This window comes from Sparus aurata, chromosome 7 (assembly GCF_900880675.1).
Source record: "Sparus aurata chromosome 7, fSpaAur1.1, whole genome shotgun sequence".
Taxonomy (NCBI): domain Eukaryota; kingdom Metazoa; phylum Chordata; class Actinopteri; order Spariformes; family Sparidae; genus Sparus; species Sparus aurata.
The window spans coordinates 17,030,703-17,049,214 of record NC_044193.1 but is presented as its reverse complement, the minus strand read 5'-3'; the positions used below and the strand labels follow the sequence as shown (position 1 = coordinate 17,049,214).

General features: G+C 41.1%; 1 protein-coding gene across 2 annotated transcripts; it reads right to left on the bottom strand.

The window, feature by feature from the left end:
- Positions 1–3,451: 3,451 nt before the first annotated feature.
- Positions 3,452–18,075, bottom strand: calcoco1a (calcium binding and coiled-coil domain 1a). Of its 2 annotated transcripts, none has more exons than XM_030422663.1 (15): positions 17,886–18,075; positions 16,224–16,388; positions 16,024–16,126; positions 12,039–12,241; positions 11,629–11,841; positions 11,174–11,322; positions 11,018–11,087; positions 10,746–10,901; positions 10,198–10,452; positions 9,829–9,954; positions 9,135–9,230; positions 8,169–8,256; positions 7,742–7,992; positions 7,370–7,461; positions 3,452–5,489 (listed from the first exon to the last, which is right to left on the bottom strand). In XM_030422663.1, exons 2-15 carry the CDS (start codon positions 16,353–16,355, stop codon positions 5,462–5,464), a joined length of 1,962 nt encoding a protein of 653 aa, XP_030278523.1. In that variant the 5' UTR covers positions 16,356–16,388; positions 17,886–18,075; the 3' UTR covers positions 3,452–5,461. The 2 variants fall into 2 exon arrangements, with proteins under 2 accessions (XP_030278523.1, XP_030278524.1); XM_030422664.1 differs by having other exon boundaries at positions 7,742–7,989.
- Between the last annotated feature and the right edge of the window lie 437 nt (positions 18,076–18,512).

Here is an 18,512-nt window from a genome sequence, read left to right as displayed (position 1 = left end):
TCAGGGAGAGCTGTGGTTGCAGAGGCTAATAAATCACAGCCTCCTGCCGAACAAGGACATCAGATAAAGGTCTTTTCCTAAGATTTGTTCACTCCGCAGTCGGAGGAGTGCAGGTGGTAGATTTACTCTTTCCTATAGTTTTGTCTCAAAGATAGAGTGGTCCAAAAGTTCCAAAGTAAATCTGTCTGTTATGATTCATGTATTGAATTTAAGAATGGAGGACATCATTATAGAGAGGGCATCTTAGAAAGATGGACACCACAACTCCGCAAATGAAAAAGATAGAAACACTTAAAACACAACCATCAGTAAAACAAGGTAAGTTCATAGTTAATTAAGCTTTAGTTTATAGTTATTTCACTGCTTACAAACAATGCAATGCTTTATAGACCATTTATTAAGCAATTGTTCATTGTAAAGTTGCAAATGATGTTTATTATAGTTTGAAGATGGTTAATATATACTGTGTAGATCCTCTATACACCTTATTTGGATGACCATTATAACATTGCAACTGATGTTTATAAACCTTTAGAATTGCTTAATAAATGCTTTTTAAACTGGACGTCACTGTTTGTTGATGATGGAATAACTATTAACTAAACTACAAATTTACCATTTATCGATGATGGTCATTATGAAGTGTTAATCCAATGAAAAATAATAATTTCCCCCCACACACAGTTTTTTAACCTCTGCACTGATTAAAAAAATTGTTTAAGGTGGATGTTCTGGTCAGAAAGACCTTTCTCAAGACACAGCACTCACAAAGTGACACAGTGCTTAACCACAGCCCATAATTATGTGATGATCAACAGCTGTGCTGGAGGTGTGTTCACAATTACATGCAACAGCTCACCAAATGAAGATACACAAGAAAGGGTCCAGTCCATAGCATATCAATTCCCTACAGCTCTGAAGTAGTCCAGGGATAAACATATGCAAATGTCATGATCACTATGGAAAACAAAAACAAAGGAGAAACTCATTTATTGTTGTTAAATGTTACTCAATTGGTCTGTTATAGATCTACAGAAAATAGTGAAAGAATGCCAATATCCTCTGATCTCAGCTTTTCAAATGAGACATGCCACTTTATCATTTCATATTAAATTGAGTATCTTTGGCTTTGGGGAATTTAAAGATGTCAGGCTTGTTCTATAGTCTAAACAGACCCAAAATAACTAACAGTAAGTTAGCTGTAGCCCAAATATTAATCATGTCCAGCTCTTGTAGAGAAAATGAAAGTGATGCTGTCTCAAGTTTCTTAGATGATGTGATATTTGAGCTTGTAGAAGAAAGCATCCTGGATCCAAAGCTGAGTCTGTTGTTAATGAGCTGTGAAATGTGAAAGGACACCAGGGCCTTGAACTCGACTCAAAGTCAACACATTTGTCTGAAGATCTCAAAAACCTGATAAAGTTGTACAAACCACATCAGAAACAAGGCAAAGAATAAAAGGAGGAAACCCTTTAATGGCCTTGAACATGTTTCAGATTGGCCTTGTAAATGTCACTAAAAACCGAGAGTTCTACATTTCTCTCAGATTTTATAACGTCTACCTTGAGTACATCATTGTCACTGACAAGATCAGGCTCCCTGATATCCTGATAAAGAACAGGAATCCTCTCAGTAAAGGGGTACTGATAGTAAACATGGGATACTAATGCCTCACCTTGATTTTATTAATAGAGAGAGAGAGAATCAGAGGAGGGTGATAAACACAGATGAGATTCTATCAATTATACGATTGCTTTAATTAACTATCATTAAAGACAGATCAATAACACCAGACTGGAATTAAAATAAGGTCCATACATTATACACTATTTTACAAGAGACAGTCAAATGGCCTCATATACTGAGCCCCTGGAAAATGTTGCCATGGGAACCCAAGGGAGGGTTTGGGTGTGCTTGGGGGAATTTAAAGGAGCCGGGCAAGATTTTCTATATACTCATCCTTCCACATCAGTGATGCTTGATTAACTAATTACTTGAGGTAGGACAGGGAGAAAAAAGATGAAAATGTGTAAAGCAAAGCCCATGGAAAAAAAGGTATAACTGTACAATGAATTAATAAAGGGTAAAAATCTCCCTTGTAATATTCTTGCAGCCACAGGACATCAATTATTCATAAAAAATAGTAAAGAATCCATAAAAGTAGGCCATGAGTGCGGCAAAGAAATTCATTTGAATATTTAAACCCGGGGAGAGAGAGAGAGAGAGAGAGAGAGAGAGAGAGAGAGAGAGAGAGAGAGAGAGCCTGCTGCACATCCGCTGAGTTTGCTCTGAACATCAGCAAACTGCAGCGGTACCTTAGTCAACACACAGGAGAGATAATGGAGCAGGAGAGTCTGGCTCCTCGGAGAGCAATCAGGAGGATAAAGCTCAGTGAACCCAAATGCTCCTGGCAGCAGTTAGGGAGGAAGGGCTTGGGCTCGGGGTGTGATAAAGGCAGAAACTGGAGGTGCATTCAATAAAAAGAGCTGCAGGGTCTTTCTACGTGCACCTAAAGCTATATACAAGACAGAGAGGTGCATATGCCACATGCCAGATGCCGGGTCATAATGCGGAACACCATTTACACTGTGTTTTCTTCCTTGGGTCAGAACAGACAAAAAAAGAAGGACATGTTCGTCATTTGTTACATATGCGGTGAATCCGCGGAGGGTTTGGTGAATCGGTGGATGGGAACAAGGCGAGGTGAGGGGAAGGTGAGAAACGTTTTCAATTGCAAAGACCATAAATTTAACACCTTCCCCCTGTGCGAGCAGCAGAGAGGCAGGCGATCTTTAAAGAAAGGGTAATGGAGAAAGGGATGGAGAAACAGGTAAAGGTATCTGTGACAAGAATAAGTAAGAATGGAGGGAGCGCCGGCAGGGAGGCAAAGGAAATAAACAAGGCCAGGTAGAGGAAGGGGTGATTTGGGGAAGGGGAGCTAGGGCCGGGGAAGGCAGGCGCCGGGGTCATAAAAACTAGGAGATGTGTTCTGGCCTCTGGGTCTTCATATCTTTTACATTTCTAATTAAAAGAGATAAAGAGTGAGGGAGTCATCAATCCCACAGTGATTTCCCAGTTAAGGTTTTAGAGGGGGCTGTAAACTAGGCAGCCCGGCATCATTGATTTTATAATTAGCTATCGTCACCCCAGACTTCAAGATGGAGGGAGTGTGGTAGTGGGGAGCTTAAAAGAAGGAAGATCGCCGGAGGAGTGGGGAGGCACGAGGATGAAGATGATGAGGAGGCGAGGCCTGAGGGGAGAGTGCGGGGAGAGCCAAAGGTGAGCTGGGAGAAAATCCAGAATGAGATCTGAAACAGGCAACGAGCCAGAAGGGAATATAGGTTATATAGCTGTGTGAAAAGAAATGGCATAGTTAATTACCAGTGAAATGTCATGTGAGGATCAAAATATTACTATGATCTTTGGCCAGAAAAAGACACATTAGGCCCAATAATGGATACATAAACCTTTTTATTAGGCAGAACCCCACCCAAACCCTGTTACATGACTGGTAAGAAAATACACGGTGGCGTACATAACCTTCACACACAAAACTTCAAAACAAACCATAACCACTGGAGCTTTATTGCAATGGGAGACGGCGTCCTGACGAGGAGTCCTCGCACCGGAGCTCTCAGTGGGACAACAAAAAAATAACTTCCCTAAGACATAAAGGCAGATTACAACCACAAACAAGGACTATGGAGGGTACATGTAGTGTGCTATCTTCTGGGAAAAAATACCAGGCTCCTCAAAACATCCCTACTTCTATATAAGGTACATGCACTGCAACACCAGAATACCTAGTGACACAAGGTAAATGAGAGGTTGGACAGACATTTAATCCTTTCATATAATCCATTTCTTTCTCCACACACTGGTATCATTCCCGTTCATTAGCACCAATATCTTGCAACAATACAACTCAGATATCAAAGCAAGAAGTTGGAAAAAGATGATAAAAACACAAAGTGTAGATAAAATATGAGTAAACACAACACACACTGGTAATGATTAGGATAATGGTGAAAGGACACACATTGTAAAGTATCCATATATCAACTTTTTCATCTAAAAACTCTTCTCTAGTAAAAATAGGGTGCAAATACAGCAGATAAAATCAAGCATCAAAGTGTCCTAGCAAATCTTCTGAAGCCAAGCATGGAAAAACTTTGCCACACATTGCACAAAGAGTTGTGTGAGAAACGCCTAGTTTAAACTAAACCTGAATATAGTTTCATTGCAGCATAACTCAAGTTAATTATAAATAGAAAAATCATGAAAAATGCATACAGTATTGATTAAAAGGTAGGCAGCAATTTTTTACTAGGCAGTATATTGCCAAAGGGCTAAGGGGAAAATACCAACACCATGTCATGATGTCAGGATCTATAAAGATGATTTTCTTTGACTCTCTTTTTTCATTATTTTAGGCACAAATTTAGAACTGCACGGGTGTGAGATAAAATGTCTGTACAATACAAACTGTAACAAAGAGCAACAGTGAATATTCAAATCGCGAGCTAGTAAATTAGCGTCTCATTTTAATAACCATGAAACGTAAATTCTAGCAAGTAAAAACTGCAGCTGATCTACAGTGAAAAGCTTATGAGCATTAATTTTATAATAATGATGATATGAAGTTACTGAAGTAGAAAGTTGCATCTGGCACCTATCTTAATAGACTTTAAACGCAATCTGCTCAATAAGCTTTCTATTCCGAACGCTCGTCCGTCTTAAAGTGTCGCTAAATCTCTTCAACTGCATCTGCGTGACACCAATCCACTGCTAATGCGAACAAGAAAGTGCATATCAAACCTTAGCTCTGAGTAAATGGAGGAGAAATATGATGTCATAGACCTACATTGCTGCAATATAATTCTAGCGTGACGCTGTATCATTACTTTATGCCATGTCATGAATAGTGTTCGAAAAAGCTGCTGTGGAGAATTTAATGCCGGGGCGAGAGTTTTGCCATGATTTCCAGCGGAGCCGGGCCTGCACAAAACATCATAATTACAGTGCCTGTCATGACTCCTAATCACAAATGTCATAAAAACGACATAACATCCGTCGTAAAGCTCTTGACATCGCTGTGATTCGACAGAAATCATTCTGCTACTCTCAGACGCCCCATGCCTAAAACTGTGCAACAGTCTTATGTCACTCATAAACACGGTGTTCGCCTGCCACCGCAAGCATTATGTCATTCCTAACAACAACAACAACAACAACAACAACAAAAAAAATAAAACAGCTAGGGCAATAACACAACAGTATAGGAGGGAAAAAACCAAGGATCACGGCAGATACGATGTAAATTGCATATTAACATTTTGTCTGTGTAGTGTGTGAGCTGTATATGTGCTTGTTAGTGGAAGAAACCGCATTAACTCCAAGAAAAGCCCCCCCCTCTTCTCCTCTCCTTTTTGATCGCTCGCCACGACTGGACGTCCACTGGTTACCATAGCGAGGTGTCAGCCAGATCACTGGAGGAGGACACAAAGCAGAGTGTTTGTGCGTGTGCGGGAAAAAAGTGAAAGAAACACACATTCTGCTTGAAAGAGGAGGTTAGGCTGAAGGAGTGACTGAGTGGGAGAGAGAGGGCTTTAATGATGCTGAAAATTGGCCCGTGACTGCGGTACACCCCTCAGGTAAATCATCGCTACAGCTTGCTGTCAACTTATCTGTCCCCTTGTCCTCCCATCTCGCCCCTCCCACGCCCAAGCTCGGTCTCCCCCCGCCTCACCCTGACTCAACTTCTTTTACGACCACATATTCAAAACTTCCATCTTCCAGCCATACTCACCCTGTCACCATAAATAATTGGTCGCTTGTGTCTGTGTGCATTAGCAAACTCTGGATTCATAGTGTGAAACCATTTCTGTTGGAGACCAGAGGGTGGAATGTAACTAATAAGGGATTACTCAAGTACCATATTTGAGTACAAGTACTTCCTCTGTCCATTCCTAGAAACTTTTCTACATTTAAGGGAGAAATATGATACTTTTTACTCCACTGCAATTTCTCCCGCTGCTGTGTTCACCAATTACTTTGCAGGGTTTGGTTGGACACACAAATCAAGGCATGAGCTCGTAAAATATGACGCATTGCTTGAGTTTAAAAGCAGCCGGTGTGACAGGAAGAAATTTGTTGGCTTGTTTGGCCTCAAAGAAATGTTCCTTCTAATATGCAGTCAGTAATGCAAAGCTCCATTTTCGAACATTAAATATTCAACTGTGCTTCATCTTGTTGTGACTGTCTGATCGTCACCTGCCTTGTCCTTCATTAGGGACAATACATGCTTCACTTAATCTTACAATATATCTTAAGGGAGGACAAATAGTTTATCCATGTGTCAAATTATTTTCTACTATTAGAGGCTTGAACAGCAGTAGTATATGGAGTATTTATAATTTGTAGCATTATATACTACAATGTGCTAATGTAGCAAAAACAACAACGAAGAAGATGTACTAAAAAATACCACTACAAGAACATGAACATACTCTATAACAAGTAAATGTCCTGCATTCGATATCATACATATATAGGAGTACAGAGGTATCATCAGGAATATATACTTATATATAAATATTTTAAAAAAGTAAAACTTCTTGTGCAACAGAATATACTGTATAGATTATATGATTAGATTGTTATTAAAACTGGTTGGGGTGGATCTACTTTTCAAAACTTTATGTAAAGTTGGTTTAGTACAGTGGTTCTCAACCTAAGGGGTCAAGCCACCTCTAAAGGGTCTCAAGATGAATCTAAGGGGTCATGAGAAGAATAATGGAGTAAAGGAGATCTATTCAGAATTGGACTTTTCTCTGACCTTTGCTGTTTTTAAAATTTGGACTCTTTTTTCTCCTTTGAGCTGTAAACAGTTATTTAGAGGAGACTGTCATAGATGTAGACTCATAGATGTCAAGAGCATGATAAGAGGTTCTGGCAACACGCTTGTGATCAGAGGCCAACATGGTGGGTAACCACTGGTTCAGTCTTCCACACTTTGTATGGAATATTCCTCCATATCATACAGCCTTCAAATGGAAATATTTGAGTAAAGTAGAAGTACTTTAAAATTGTACTTCAGTAAAACGAAGATACTTAGTTACTTTCTGTCACTGCAGAAACAAACTTCTCCTCAAAATTAAACTTTTACATTTACATCATAGAAAATGTTATTGCACATACGTAAAGCATATACCTTTACAAGTTTAAATTTTAAATGTATGACAATTTATAATGTATTACTCCTGTGTTACTTGAAAGTAATGGGTATAAGTGTGTGTGTGTGTGTGTGTGAGTGTGTGTGTGTGTAAATTCATGTTAGACTATGTGTTTTTCGGATGGGAAGTTGTACCTGAGAACAGTGTCCATGTGCTCAGGAAGCAGAAGTGCTGTCTCCTCTCCAGAGCTGTGCCTTGCACATGGAATCGGATTAGATTCCTCCTCCTTCAAACCAGAGTGCAACACACACACACACACACACACACACACACACACACACACACACACACACACACACTTAACACGTCTGTCCAGGAGCTATTACAGTCTAATAACTTGCAGACCAGCAGCCTAATTGCTTCTCGGAGATAATGTCTATATCAAACGATCCACTGCCCATGTTAAACTGGTGTGCATGGCTATCAGCATGAAGACATAGCTCATTTTCAGTATCACATATAATTATACAATGGTGACAATGAATGGCTCAGATAGCACGTCTCACCGAATCCGAGCTGTGTGCCAGAGTTTCGGGTCCGGCCTGATGTGGTGAGGACAGCGGGGCAGGCTGGTTGATGACCACGGCGCTCCTCTCTGCTTCCCTGGGGGAGGAAGGAGGGGTGGCAAGGAGCAGGGAGTCAGGCTCGCCCTGCTCACACAGGCTGTAGTGTCCCAGAGGTCTTGGTGGACGGAGGGGCTGCAGAGCCTCTGGGTTCTCGTCCTCGGAGTCAGATAATGCACTGCCAGGCCGCCCTGCTGGATAGAAACATTGGCAAAGAAAAAGGTAGTCACCTCTCCTCAGAGCATGGCTCCTGTCGCCCTCAGCACAGGCCATTCTGAACAATATTTACTGTGGCTGTTGAATGATAGTTAACACTTTTATTGTTCACATCTGCAGGGCGTACAGTAGATTAATGTGTGGCTCCATTCACCTGTGGAGGCAATCGGGGCAGCGCTCCACTTGGCACTGGCCACTGTTCCCATCTTCTGCTCCAGCTGACAGATGTACTCCATCAACTCCTGTAGTGGAAAATACAGACATCATATCACACACCAGGGCAGGGCTTTCATCAACCACAGCCGTCACCCTCATGTCTGACTTTTTCACGCCAAAGCCACATAAAATGGTTGCACAGTAAAAACACAAACACAACATTTGCTGTTATACAAATATTATTATCCTGTTCAATAGCCACTTTAAACAGTTGTTTGATTTATGATGTGCCACAGACTGGCTGCTATGCTCCCATACGGCGGATGTTAAAATTAAGCTGGACACTGATTTTAAAAACATTGACCATCTACTCTGCCAGTAGCGGGCAAATGTGATGGTGGTTAGCCAACAAAAACTCTGCAGGCACTTTAACAGCGGCAGCACTGACTGCTCTGAAATCCACTGATTTATATTGCACTATAAACAATTTATATTGCACAATAACAACTAAGAAGACAACAACAGACTGAAGATTCCCAACACCTGGGACATTCACGATCCCAGCGTACTCGTGTATATGATACATCCGTAAGCTTTCGAATATAAATATATAATTATTACAGAGCTGTTGTAAATACAATCATTATTCCCAGGTGTACTCGAGCTTGAGGTACAAATCGTAACTAAACATTAAAGCTGATAATGAGCGAAGTACTGGAGTTGTGAGCTGATTAGGATAAAACAGTTAGGATTTACTTGTTAATCCATACAAGCCATTTATTCACCATTAGACCTTATCAGTTGATAATGAAAAGCACAAAGTAAGTACCCTGGACACCATACACGCACAGTGTTTACACGTGAAAATACCAATTATCATTTGAGTTTGACCCCTTTCGGACAAACTTTCTGTCAGCACAAATTCAGGTTTTTCCCCTGTGACTAATCAAACTGTGTTTCTGACCTGTTTCTCTGCAAGCAGCTGCTCCTTCTCCTTCTGGGCGACCCTCAGGCTGGCCTTCAGCTCCTGGAGCTCCCTGCGGGTTTCACACAGCTGAACCTGCAGGCCAGACGTAACAACACGTCAATACCATCTAAAAGTTAGTGTGCCTTCAGAATGACTACTGTGTAGTAAGCAGACAAAATCTGACATTTTTGGAAAATGCATTTATTCGCCTTCTTGCAGAAACTTGCAGAAACACGAGAAGATCAATACTACTCTCATTCCTGCATGTGAAGTCAGAGCCAGCAGGCAATTGGCTTAGCTGAGTATAAAGACTGGAAGAAGACGGATTACAAGACTCCAGGAAGTCACTGTGCCAGACCAACAAATCCCTGTAAAACCACAACATGTTCATTTTATTCTCCATTTGTGTTCGATTTAAATGAACAAGATACAATGTATATCTTTGAGCTTTGGACCATATGAGAGTGGTACTGATCTTCTCATTCAACTCTTGTCAAGAATGACATCAAACTACCCGTTCGACTTGAATATAAGGTCAGTACTACTAGTAGTAGAAGTTAATTCAAGTTTTGTGCATTGTTACCTGATACATCTGTGGTTTTAATATCTGAAAACACAGTCAAGTGAATTCACAAAATGACACGTTAGCAAGAAACAATGACTACAGTAAGTTCTTAGCAGTCTTTCTCACCCGGTTGCAATCCTTTTCTCTCCCAAGCTCAACCTCCAGCTTCACTCTTTCCATCCTCTCCTCCTGTAGCCTGTCCTCCATCCTCTGCATCTCTGTATTGAGTTTCTCCAGACGCTCATGGTCCTTCTGTTAGCATAAGATACACAACACACATTTACTCAGTATATGACATATTTACCTCAGGCAGTGGAGGTAATTTCATCTCGAAGCCATCAGAAGTTGTGCCATCAGAACCAATATGACATCTAATAACATAACTCAAACATTAATCAGACATATTGAAAGTTATATTAAAAACTTAAACTCTACGACAAAACAAATGTTCTAAATCTTCCGCTTCAGATTCTCTATTCTGCAGCGACACGTTACCTCAGCAGCGCGCTGCAGACTCTGCCTCTCCTGAGCCCAGCGAGCTCTTCCTTCCCTCAGGGCCAGACTGGAATCTGCAAGCTGAAGAGTCAGCTGGGCTGCCTGCAGACGAGCCTGGTGCAGTTCGGCCTGCCCATGATCCCTTTGCGCTATCGTGACACTCAGATCACTTTTCAAGCCCTCTGCAGCACGCTCACTCGCGTTCAGACGCTCTCGCAGACTCCGCATCTCCTTCAACGTTGCCTCGCTCTCCGCCTGGCAATAGATAGAAAACGTGGTAAAAGCTAAGCACGTTTATGAAGAAATACATTCATATATCAACCTAAAAAACAAGATAAAGGTATCAATGAAAAAAGCATCCCCTCCTCAACAATTGAGAGCACATACATTTTTGTATCAGGTGCAAATACTCCACTTTTAATACACGACTCACTTAAAAAATTGAGAGCAAAATTGTCTAGTACAGCTTAAAATATCAACAGCTATACTGTACTATTCTGAAGTGTCCTTTCAACCCGTCCCATCTGACTTCCAAAGAAATGTCTGACCTCCTTCCTGTGGGCAGTGGTGAGTTTCTGGGTGAGGGTAGTGATGGTGCTCTGGAGCTGCAGGACACTCGTGTCTCTCTGGGCCAGTGAGTTCCTCAGGCCCTGGAACTCCTTAGACAGACTTCGGAGTTCACCCTCTGACTGTTCCAGCTTGGTCTAAAAGACAGAAAATAAATGACCCAGATGGGAAGAGTGAAGGAGATGTAGGAGATAAGAACAATGAAGACATTGTCTTTTATTAAGATAAACAGCATGCACTGATTTACAATTACCTGCATGCTCTTTCTTTCACTCTCCTCTTCTTTCCTCTGAGCTCCAGCCCTCTTTGCTCTTTCCTTCATCCTGTACACAGAGATTCGGTCACTGACAATGACGAGTATTCATTACACCCGCATCAAACTAAAAGAAGGAGAAAGAAAATGTCGTACCTTTCCAACTCTGTCTCTCTTTCGACAGTTCTCTCTGTTAGGATTTTGATATCCTCCTCCAGCTCTTTGATTCGCGCTTCGCTCTCCTCCCTCGCATCCAATAAAGTGCTTTTCTCCTGGGCTAGTGATTCTCCTAAAGCCTGCACCTCCTAACAGACCAGAGGCATTTTTAATTTTCATAAGAAATTAATAATAAGGAATTCATTTATCATGTCATAGACCAGGCTCCACATTTGAACATATTTTATGTTTAACATTTTTATATCACTACCCAGACATTTAATTGATTTACTATTTTGAATTTTATAGTGACAAAGACAGGATATTGTTTAAGCAGAGACTATTCCTCAGAGAATAAGAGCTAAGATACAGAGAAAACTATGGAAATGGTTACAGGCAAATTGGTCCTAATCAAATTACCCTGACCCCGTCATTTGCCTAGCTCTATACGCCACCTTCTGTTTCCTTTCCATCTCCTCCATCTTCTCTTGACTCTGCTTCAGCTCCTCCTGCAGCCCAGCAATGTCGCTTTCTAGCTCTCTGCATCGTCTGTCACAGGCCTCCCTCGCCCTCCTGTACTCCACCTTCTCTTTCACCCTCTGCCTGTTTGCTGCCTCCTGCACCTGCAGCAGCTCAGCACGCTCTCGCAGGCATTCCTCCAGCCGACTCTGACAAGAGAAAAAAAGAAAGGAGGCAGCGGATGAGGAATCATAATTGCGCTCTCATTTTTGTGTGACAGCAGTAAATGACATTATTGATTCCCCAGCATATTGTTTCACCAGCACTCATTGATTTTGCTGAACTGAAAATACACTCTACTTCACTGCCTTATCTAGTCCATATATTCTGTGGTTGTTATGCTCACCTGCAGCAGCTCAGCCCTGGGCACCACCAGCAACATGTCTGTGCCTTCTCCCTCTCCATGGGACGCCTCCTCCAGGGTCACCAGATCCTCAAGCGGCTTCGGAGCGCAGAAAGTGAATTTGGAGCTACGGGAGCAAACTTCCCCCTTTGCATCAATATATACAAACTCATACTCTTGGGAGCTGGGCTTGGGTAGGTAGGAAGCTAAAAAGTGGCAGAAAAAAAATGATCATGTCAAAATTGATTTGCAATGAAACAGTTGGCTTCCTATTCTATTGTACAGCACTGAAGGTTGGATCTATGGACACTTAAGGCTATTTAACTGTCTCTTATTTTGGAGGAGCCTTTAAAGATGATCAGAACTTGTAATAATACAGCTGATTCTGATCTGCTTATCCCGGCTAACACAGATAACTGATAATTTCCTATTTTTGCATTTAAAAAATTCATTCATAACCTGTAGTATGTGCAGCTGATGGTAAGAAAGGCTCAGATGCAGTCAACCAAGATGGAGGATTTAATATTCCTCAGCTCTTATAAGAACTCTAGTTCTAGAGTACTAGACTTTTCTCTCCTCTCTGAACCCTCGTGGAACATATACTGCGAACTATCATGTGTTGTCTTCCTCTGAAATTGTAAAAAAAAAACTGCACACCAAATGTTTGGTTAACTATTCTACACCACTCTACCCAGGTGCAGCAGTTTGATGTCATTGTTCTTTGTTTTTGTTCTGTGTTTTTTGTTGTACATTTTAAGCCAGCTTTCAAAGTATAAACAGACACCTTCTGTACCAGAATTTGCAAATGCTGCGCTTGTTGGTCAATTAATCCAATATGGCTTCATATTATTAATTCTATTTATAGAATGTCACATACACGGAAAAATAGTAATTCAGATACAATATACGAGAATTGTACTGAACTAAAATGATCAACAAAATGTGAATAATAATCATTTGGGCATTATGTTAAAGATGTTTGTGTACTGTGTTCAAGAGATATCTATTGGAGTCGGCATGTTGACAGCTAACCTCTAGCCACTTTGTACGTTAAACAACACCAACACTCCCACGGTGCTCTGAAATCCCAGTCTGGGGAGTATCAGCTAATATGAGCGCTAGCTGCACAGTTAACTGAGCATACTAGCTAATGACAGCCACAATTAGCAGCAATTAGCGGTTACTCTGGTGATATAAAGAGCCAAAGTCATGCCCTTCCCCTGGACCCCTTGGGACCTTGTTTCAGCAAAACTATTTATGGTGGTGAATGAAGAGAGACAATTTCTTTTCTGATCCTGCTTGAATTGATGTTGAATTGATGATGTTTGTCAATTTGAAAGAAAACGTTTCAAGTCAAGAAAGTCACATTTTGCCACAATTGAAGTAAAACGCTATCTAGTTTTTGTCGTTCTAGTGAACTGAATCGTCTCACTCAACATATGTCACCCACACCCACATGGCCGCCAGTTCGGCAGGAAAAGGTACTAAAAAGTTGAAACCAACAATGAAGCTGCTCATATAGACAACTGCAGTTATGTGAATGAGTAGCTTGTCAGTTTTGTGAGCTACAGCACCAGCTCTACAATGTTTAAGTCATGGGTTTTTGGAGATATTCATTGTGCATCCAGAATCATAAACATTGATTAACTGAATGTTACTGGTTATGTGCAGTATAAATGGAATGCACAAATTATCATATTTACAAATGGAAATTTTACTACCTGTACCTTTCTGACATTGATTTATTTGCAGTAATTCACCTGCCGACCACCAGGGACAGCACTCAAATAGTTCTGAGCAGGTGAGCGAGAAAAACATGGCGTCGGGCGCCGTTTTGACTGCATAGTGGTTACAGACACGTAAACAGGAATTAGCCACCGGTATTTACATCATTATTAACCAGGTTATATTCACTTTCATCGGCCTGCAATATACCTTTTCCACCCTAACATATCGTCTAGAAGTCCAGCTTGCTGCGAGTAGGTTCCCGTTTCAGTTAAAGTGAATCCTGAGAACAGAATAACGCGAAGTAGACGGGCCTGTGTCAAGCTAGCTAACTTTTCACATGTTATTTGGAAGATGCCCTAAAGTCAAGCACAACAGTTGCATAACGAGCACCTGTAGAGCTAAAACAAATGCCCACATGTCGTGAGATAGACTTGTTTGCTGTCTGGCTGTGGGTTAGATGACAATATCAAGTTTCATCTCCGTTTGTTCAGGTGAGCGTCAGGTGCAATAACGTTACGTGTCAATATGGCGTGCGTTAGCATTAACCACAAACTCCCAACTGTCGATGGCTAAACAGTTGACTCATTCGTACACTTGTGTTTAATTAGCAAGCTAGCCACCAGCACATCAAACAATTAACTGGATCTTGTTCAGAGGAAATGACCTTACAGGGCCTGCTGTTTTGGTCAATGATTAGCTAGCTTGATGTGTTAATGCTAATATTAGCCCCAGTAAGGCCCAGCACACTAGCGTCTAAAACATTTCCCAATCTGCTGCAATCTGCATTTGTTCACTTGTTAAACACATTAGCAACAACAATTAACAATAGCAATCATATTTATAAATGTACCTACATAAATAGTTTTCACATAGTTCAATGCAAACTGTTTATATATATTTTACATGTATATTTCTTACTGTCTCTTCTCTATTAATATTTTATTGAAATCTCTCTTTTATTGTAGAAGGAGCTGCTGTAAGGAGCCAAGTATTTTTGTTTCCGATGCTGCCTGTGAATAAAGCAGTCCTGCAGTTGCGTTCAATGTTTGTGCTAAGCTATAAACTTAGCAGAGCTACTGTACCCTATTGAAACCACAGAGATGAAACGTAATTAGATAAAATCGAACCCAAACATCCAGTAATAAAGCAAACATCAACATCCTGTTTGATGCTATCCATGCTTTCAGTCTCTCACAGGAAGTTCTTAAGTGTACTAGGATTGATACTGCTACTAAAGAATTGGTTTCTTGACCATTTGCACTGTTAGCTTGAAAACTGTCCACTGACTTAAAGTTTTTAATTGCCAGCCTAATCATATTTATCCTTTTCTCCACATTCCTGATTCCCTTTTATCCACCCTCAACAAAACATAGAGGAACAGATGATGTTTTGCCTCCGGCTTCCTACTGTGACCAGAGAGCAGCCAGCCACTGCTCGTGACTTCCTCCAGCCCATAAAGTAAGCTAACCTAATATTACCCTTATCTCACACAGGCTCTAGCTTCATGTTTAGAATGATTTACTTGGAATTCCTGTTTCACAACACTTGTACAGTAAAAGGGCCAGATGGAAAACAGACAGGAAGAATGACATACAGCAAGGTTTATGAGCTGTATTGTAACTTAGGGCAGCAGCTTGGGTCACAGTGCAGGCAACCTTCTTTTTAAATCACCGCATTGATGATGATAAGGAACCATCAGCAGTTTCTTTAGACTTTCCTTACCCTGCTCTTCTTCCATGAGGAATGACATTGACAGTATGCTTAAGTTAGTGGTGATAAATCAGGGGTCAGTGCCACACCTGCTGCACATGTGCTCCTCACACTGAATCACACTTATCAGTTGCAACTGACAGACGGGACAGAGTGAACACTGTACTCTCCAGTGAGTAGTAGTCGGAGCAGGCTTGGAGCCATTGTCTGTGTCATCCTCATTATTCAACTTCCTGCATTCTAAAGAAATGCATTCAAACCACGACTGAGACTGTGTCTTTGTTCAAGACCAGGCTAGGAGGGATATTTGTTTTCTGCATGGGATATTTTTCCTTTTGAATCTGTGGAAATACTTTTTAAAGACAGGAAAAACTAACATTGTCCTCCACTTAATACATCAGTTGCTAGCCCTCTGTATATCAGCAATTCAATTTACAGAAACATCAATCTCATGCTGAAGGCTTTATGTGTGGATCTAAGCACTGTACTAGTATAGATTCTGGCTAACTATGGGAAATAAAATACAATTAGAAAACAGGGGCATGAGTACCCTGGAAGTGCACACAGCAGTTGACATCGGTGCCCTCCTGATAGTCAGCTGGGGCCAGTGCCCAAACAAACGTGTGGTAGTCCTTCACTGATGACCATTCCACCTGAGGAAGGAAACATGCACACACTGTTACACAAACACTTGAATACGAACGCTTTTTATTGTCTTGATTTTTGTGACAGTAATCAGGTTAACAAGACCTTGAAGAGCCCTATCCAGTCATTGCTGGCCCAGTTGTGCTGTGAGCTCAGTGTGTAGTGGCAATCGACTCTGCTCTGAGGGAAGTAACTGCAGCCCACGTTTCTGAACTCCACCAGCCAAGCCTTCTCCATGGCAACACAACAGAAAGGCAGGCTATTTTGCACCTAAGGGAAAAACACAATGTTAAAACTTGAGTTTCTATTTGTAGGTTGTTGTTTTTTTTTCTTTCTAGAAGTTCAAGGTAGAAACTGACATGCATGATTAGATGAGCTAATTGTGAAATAGGTAAGAGGTGAGCCCCAGAGAACAAACCTGACAGCAGCAGCACTCTGTGAATATCTATTCAGTGTAAGAAGAGATCCTGACTGAGCTCACACTTGAGGAAAGGACGCAAGATCTAAACCTTGGCGTCAGTGTGGCCTCTGAGCAACATGACATATTACATGTTTGTCACCAGGGCTATTTCTGTCATCGTCAACATTTGCTATTGTACACCGTCACGTGTGAGCATGCAGAGCAAGGTGTCTGGGGCCTCCAGCATGCATGGTGCTCAAATTCCACTAGGAAATGCACACTCTCCTTGAATTTTGTCGAATTCCTGCCTGCAGTTACCCACACCACAATGAGACACGTGTGTCCTCCAGAAACTATAATTTATTCATTTTGCATTGTGTGGGGTATTATAACGACTATATGTATGTGCTCATCTGTTGGATGTCCAGACTATTCTGTAGGGCTGCAAATAATGATTAATTTTTATGTTGATTAACTGTGTAATCTATCATACTGTGACAATACAATTTCCCAGAGCCCAAAGTAATGTCTTTATAATAACTTCTTTTGTCCTACCAACAATCCAAAAGCCAAAGACTCTTCATTTACTGTCATAAATGACAAATAATAGCAGCAATTCTCACATTTAAGGAGCTGTAACCAGTAAATGTTTCACACTTTTCTTCCAAAAAATTAGAGAAATTATTAATCGATTATCAAAATAGTTGTCATGAATTTTCTTTTAATTGATGAGTAATTGGTGCCAAATCGTGATAAGATACAGTGATGAAAACATAAAGATAAAATATTATAATGTGTATACATGTACACACATTATACTATGTCTATTAATATGACAACATTTGCAAAGAACTAAAAAGACCTGGAGACAACTGTAAAGCTCTATTTCTGTCATACAGTGTGTTGCACGTGTAGATTGACTGTGACTATGCCATACTTTATCTTCTGGGATACAGGCATAATCCAACATAAACACAGGGATGAGGAGTTTCTAATAGTGTAAAGCAGGAGGAGGGATACTAACACATTTTAGTGAACATTGTTTAACATTTTTTGCAGATACACTTGATCCATGACGAAAACGTACAGGAGCTCTAGGAGGGTTCACATTACACTCCACAAGGCTTGAGGCCCAACAGTAGCACATGTCGAGATAACTGTCTGCCATGCACGTCAATGCACGCCGAGGAAGACAAACATGTCACCGAGGCGTTCGGAGGTAGATCTGAACCTGTATTCGCTAATTGTCATGGTCCAATTAGGTAATGTGCAGCGCGTGCACGTCACACGAGACAATAACAGGCTTTGTTAACTACAAAAGACAGCTGCGCACATTATTTCTCGACCGTCTCTGGTGTCTCGCTTACCTTTATCTCCCTCACTTCTTCGCACACAGTCTATTCGAGATGTCTCTCTGTCTGATACTGGAGTCACGGTCCGCGAGAAAACAACTAAAACACGAGCGATACGGTCGCGCTTTCCTCCTCGGGCTCAGTTGCTCCACTAACCCGAAACAATAACAAAAAACCAAAGGAAAACACAAGCATGACAGCCTCTCTTCCACCGCGGAATTATGGGAGCTGCTGTTCTCCACGTCCATGAGACGTCACCGTAACACGGCACTTTAAACTACAATCCCCAAGCTCGAGGCAGAAAAGCGGTGGTCGCACGGGACGTAATATGATGCCTCTCATCGGCCGCCGTTACTTTTCTCATCGGGTGTCGAAGCACGGAGGACTATTGTTAGACTGACTTGTGGAATCTGGCCCAGGGAAATGAGTCTCTCGTGCGTGCGATGAGAAAAACAACGACATGATAAAACACGTTTAGCCTTTTCATTTGCTGATGTCATTTATATTCTTTTTTGGATGCAACGAATCTCATGCAGATGTTTACATTCCGACTGCTTTGTTGATGTCCATGTTGTTTTTCCATGTAGGCTTTTTATTTTTAATTACAGAAAACTACTAAGGGTTCATAATCTATATAATATT

What these genes read in the sequence shown, in the direction of transcription:
- calcoco1a (XM_030422663.1), bottom strand. Translation starts at nt 16,355, where the DNA reads ATGGAGAAGGCTTGGCTGGTGGAGTTCAGAAACGTGGGCTGCAGTTAC. An exon ending in AGATGGAAAGGAAACAGAAG is followed by an intron (nt 11,323 to 11,628) that starts GTGGCGTATAGA and finishes CTGGTCTGTTAG; the next exon opens with GAGGTGCAGGCTTTAGGAGA. An exon ending in CCACTGCCCACAGGAAGGAG is followed by an intron (nt 10,453 to 10,745) that starts GTCAGACATTTC and finishes ATCTATTGCCAG; the next exon opens with GCGGAGAGCGAGGCAACGTT.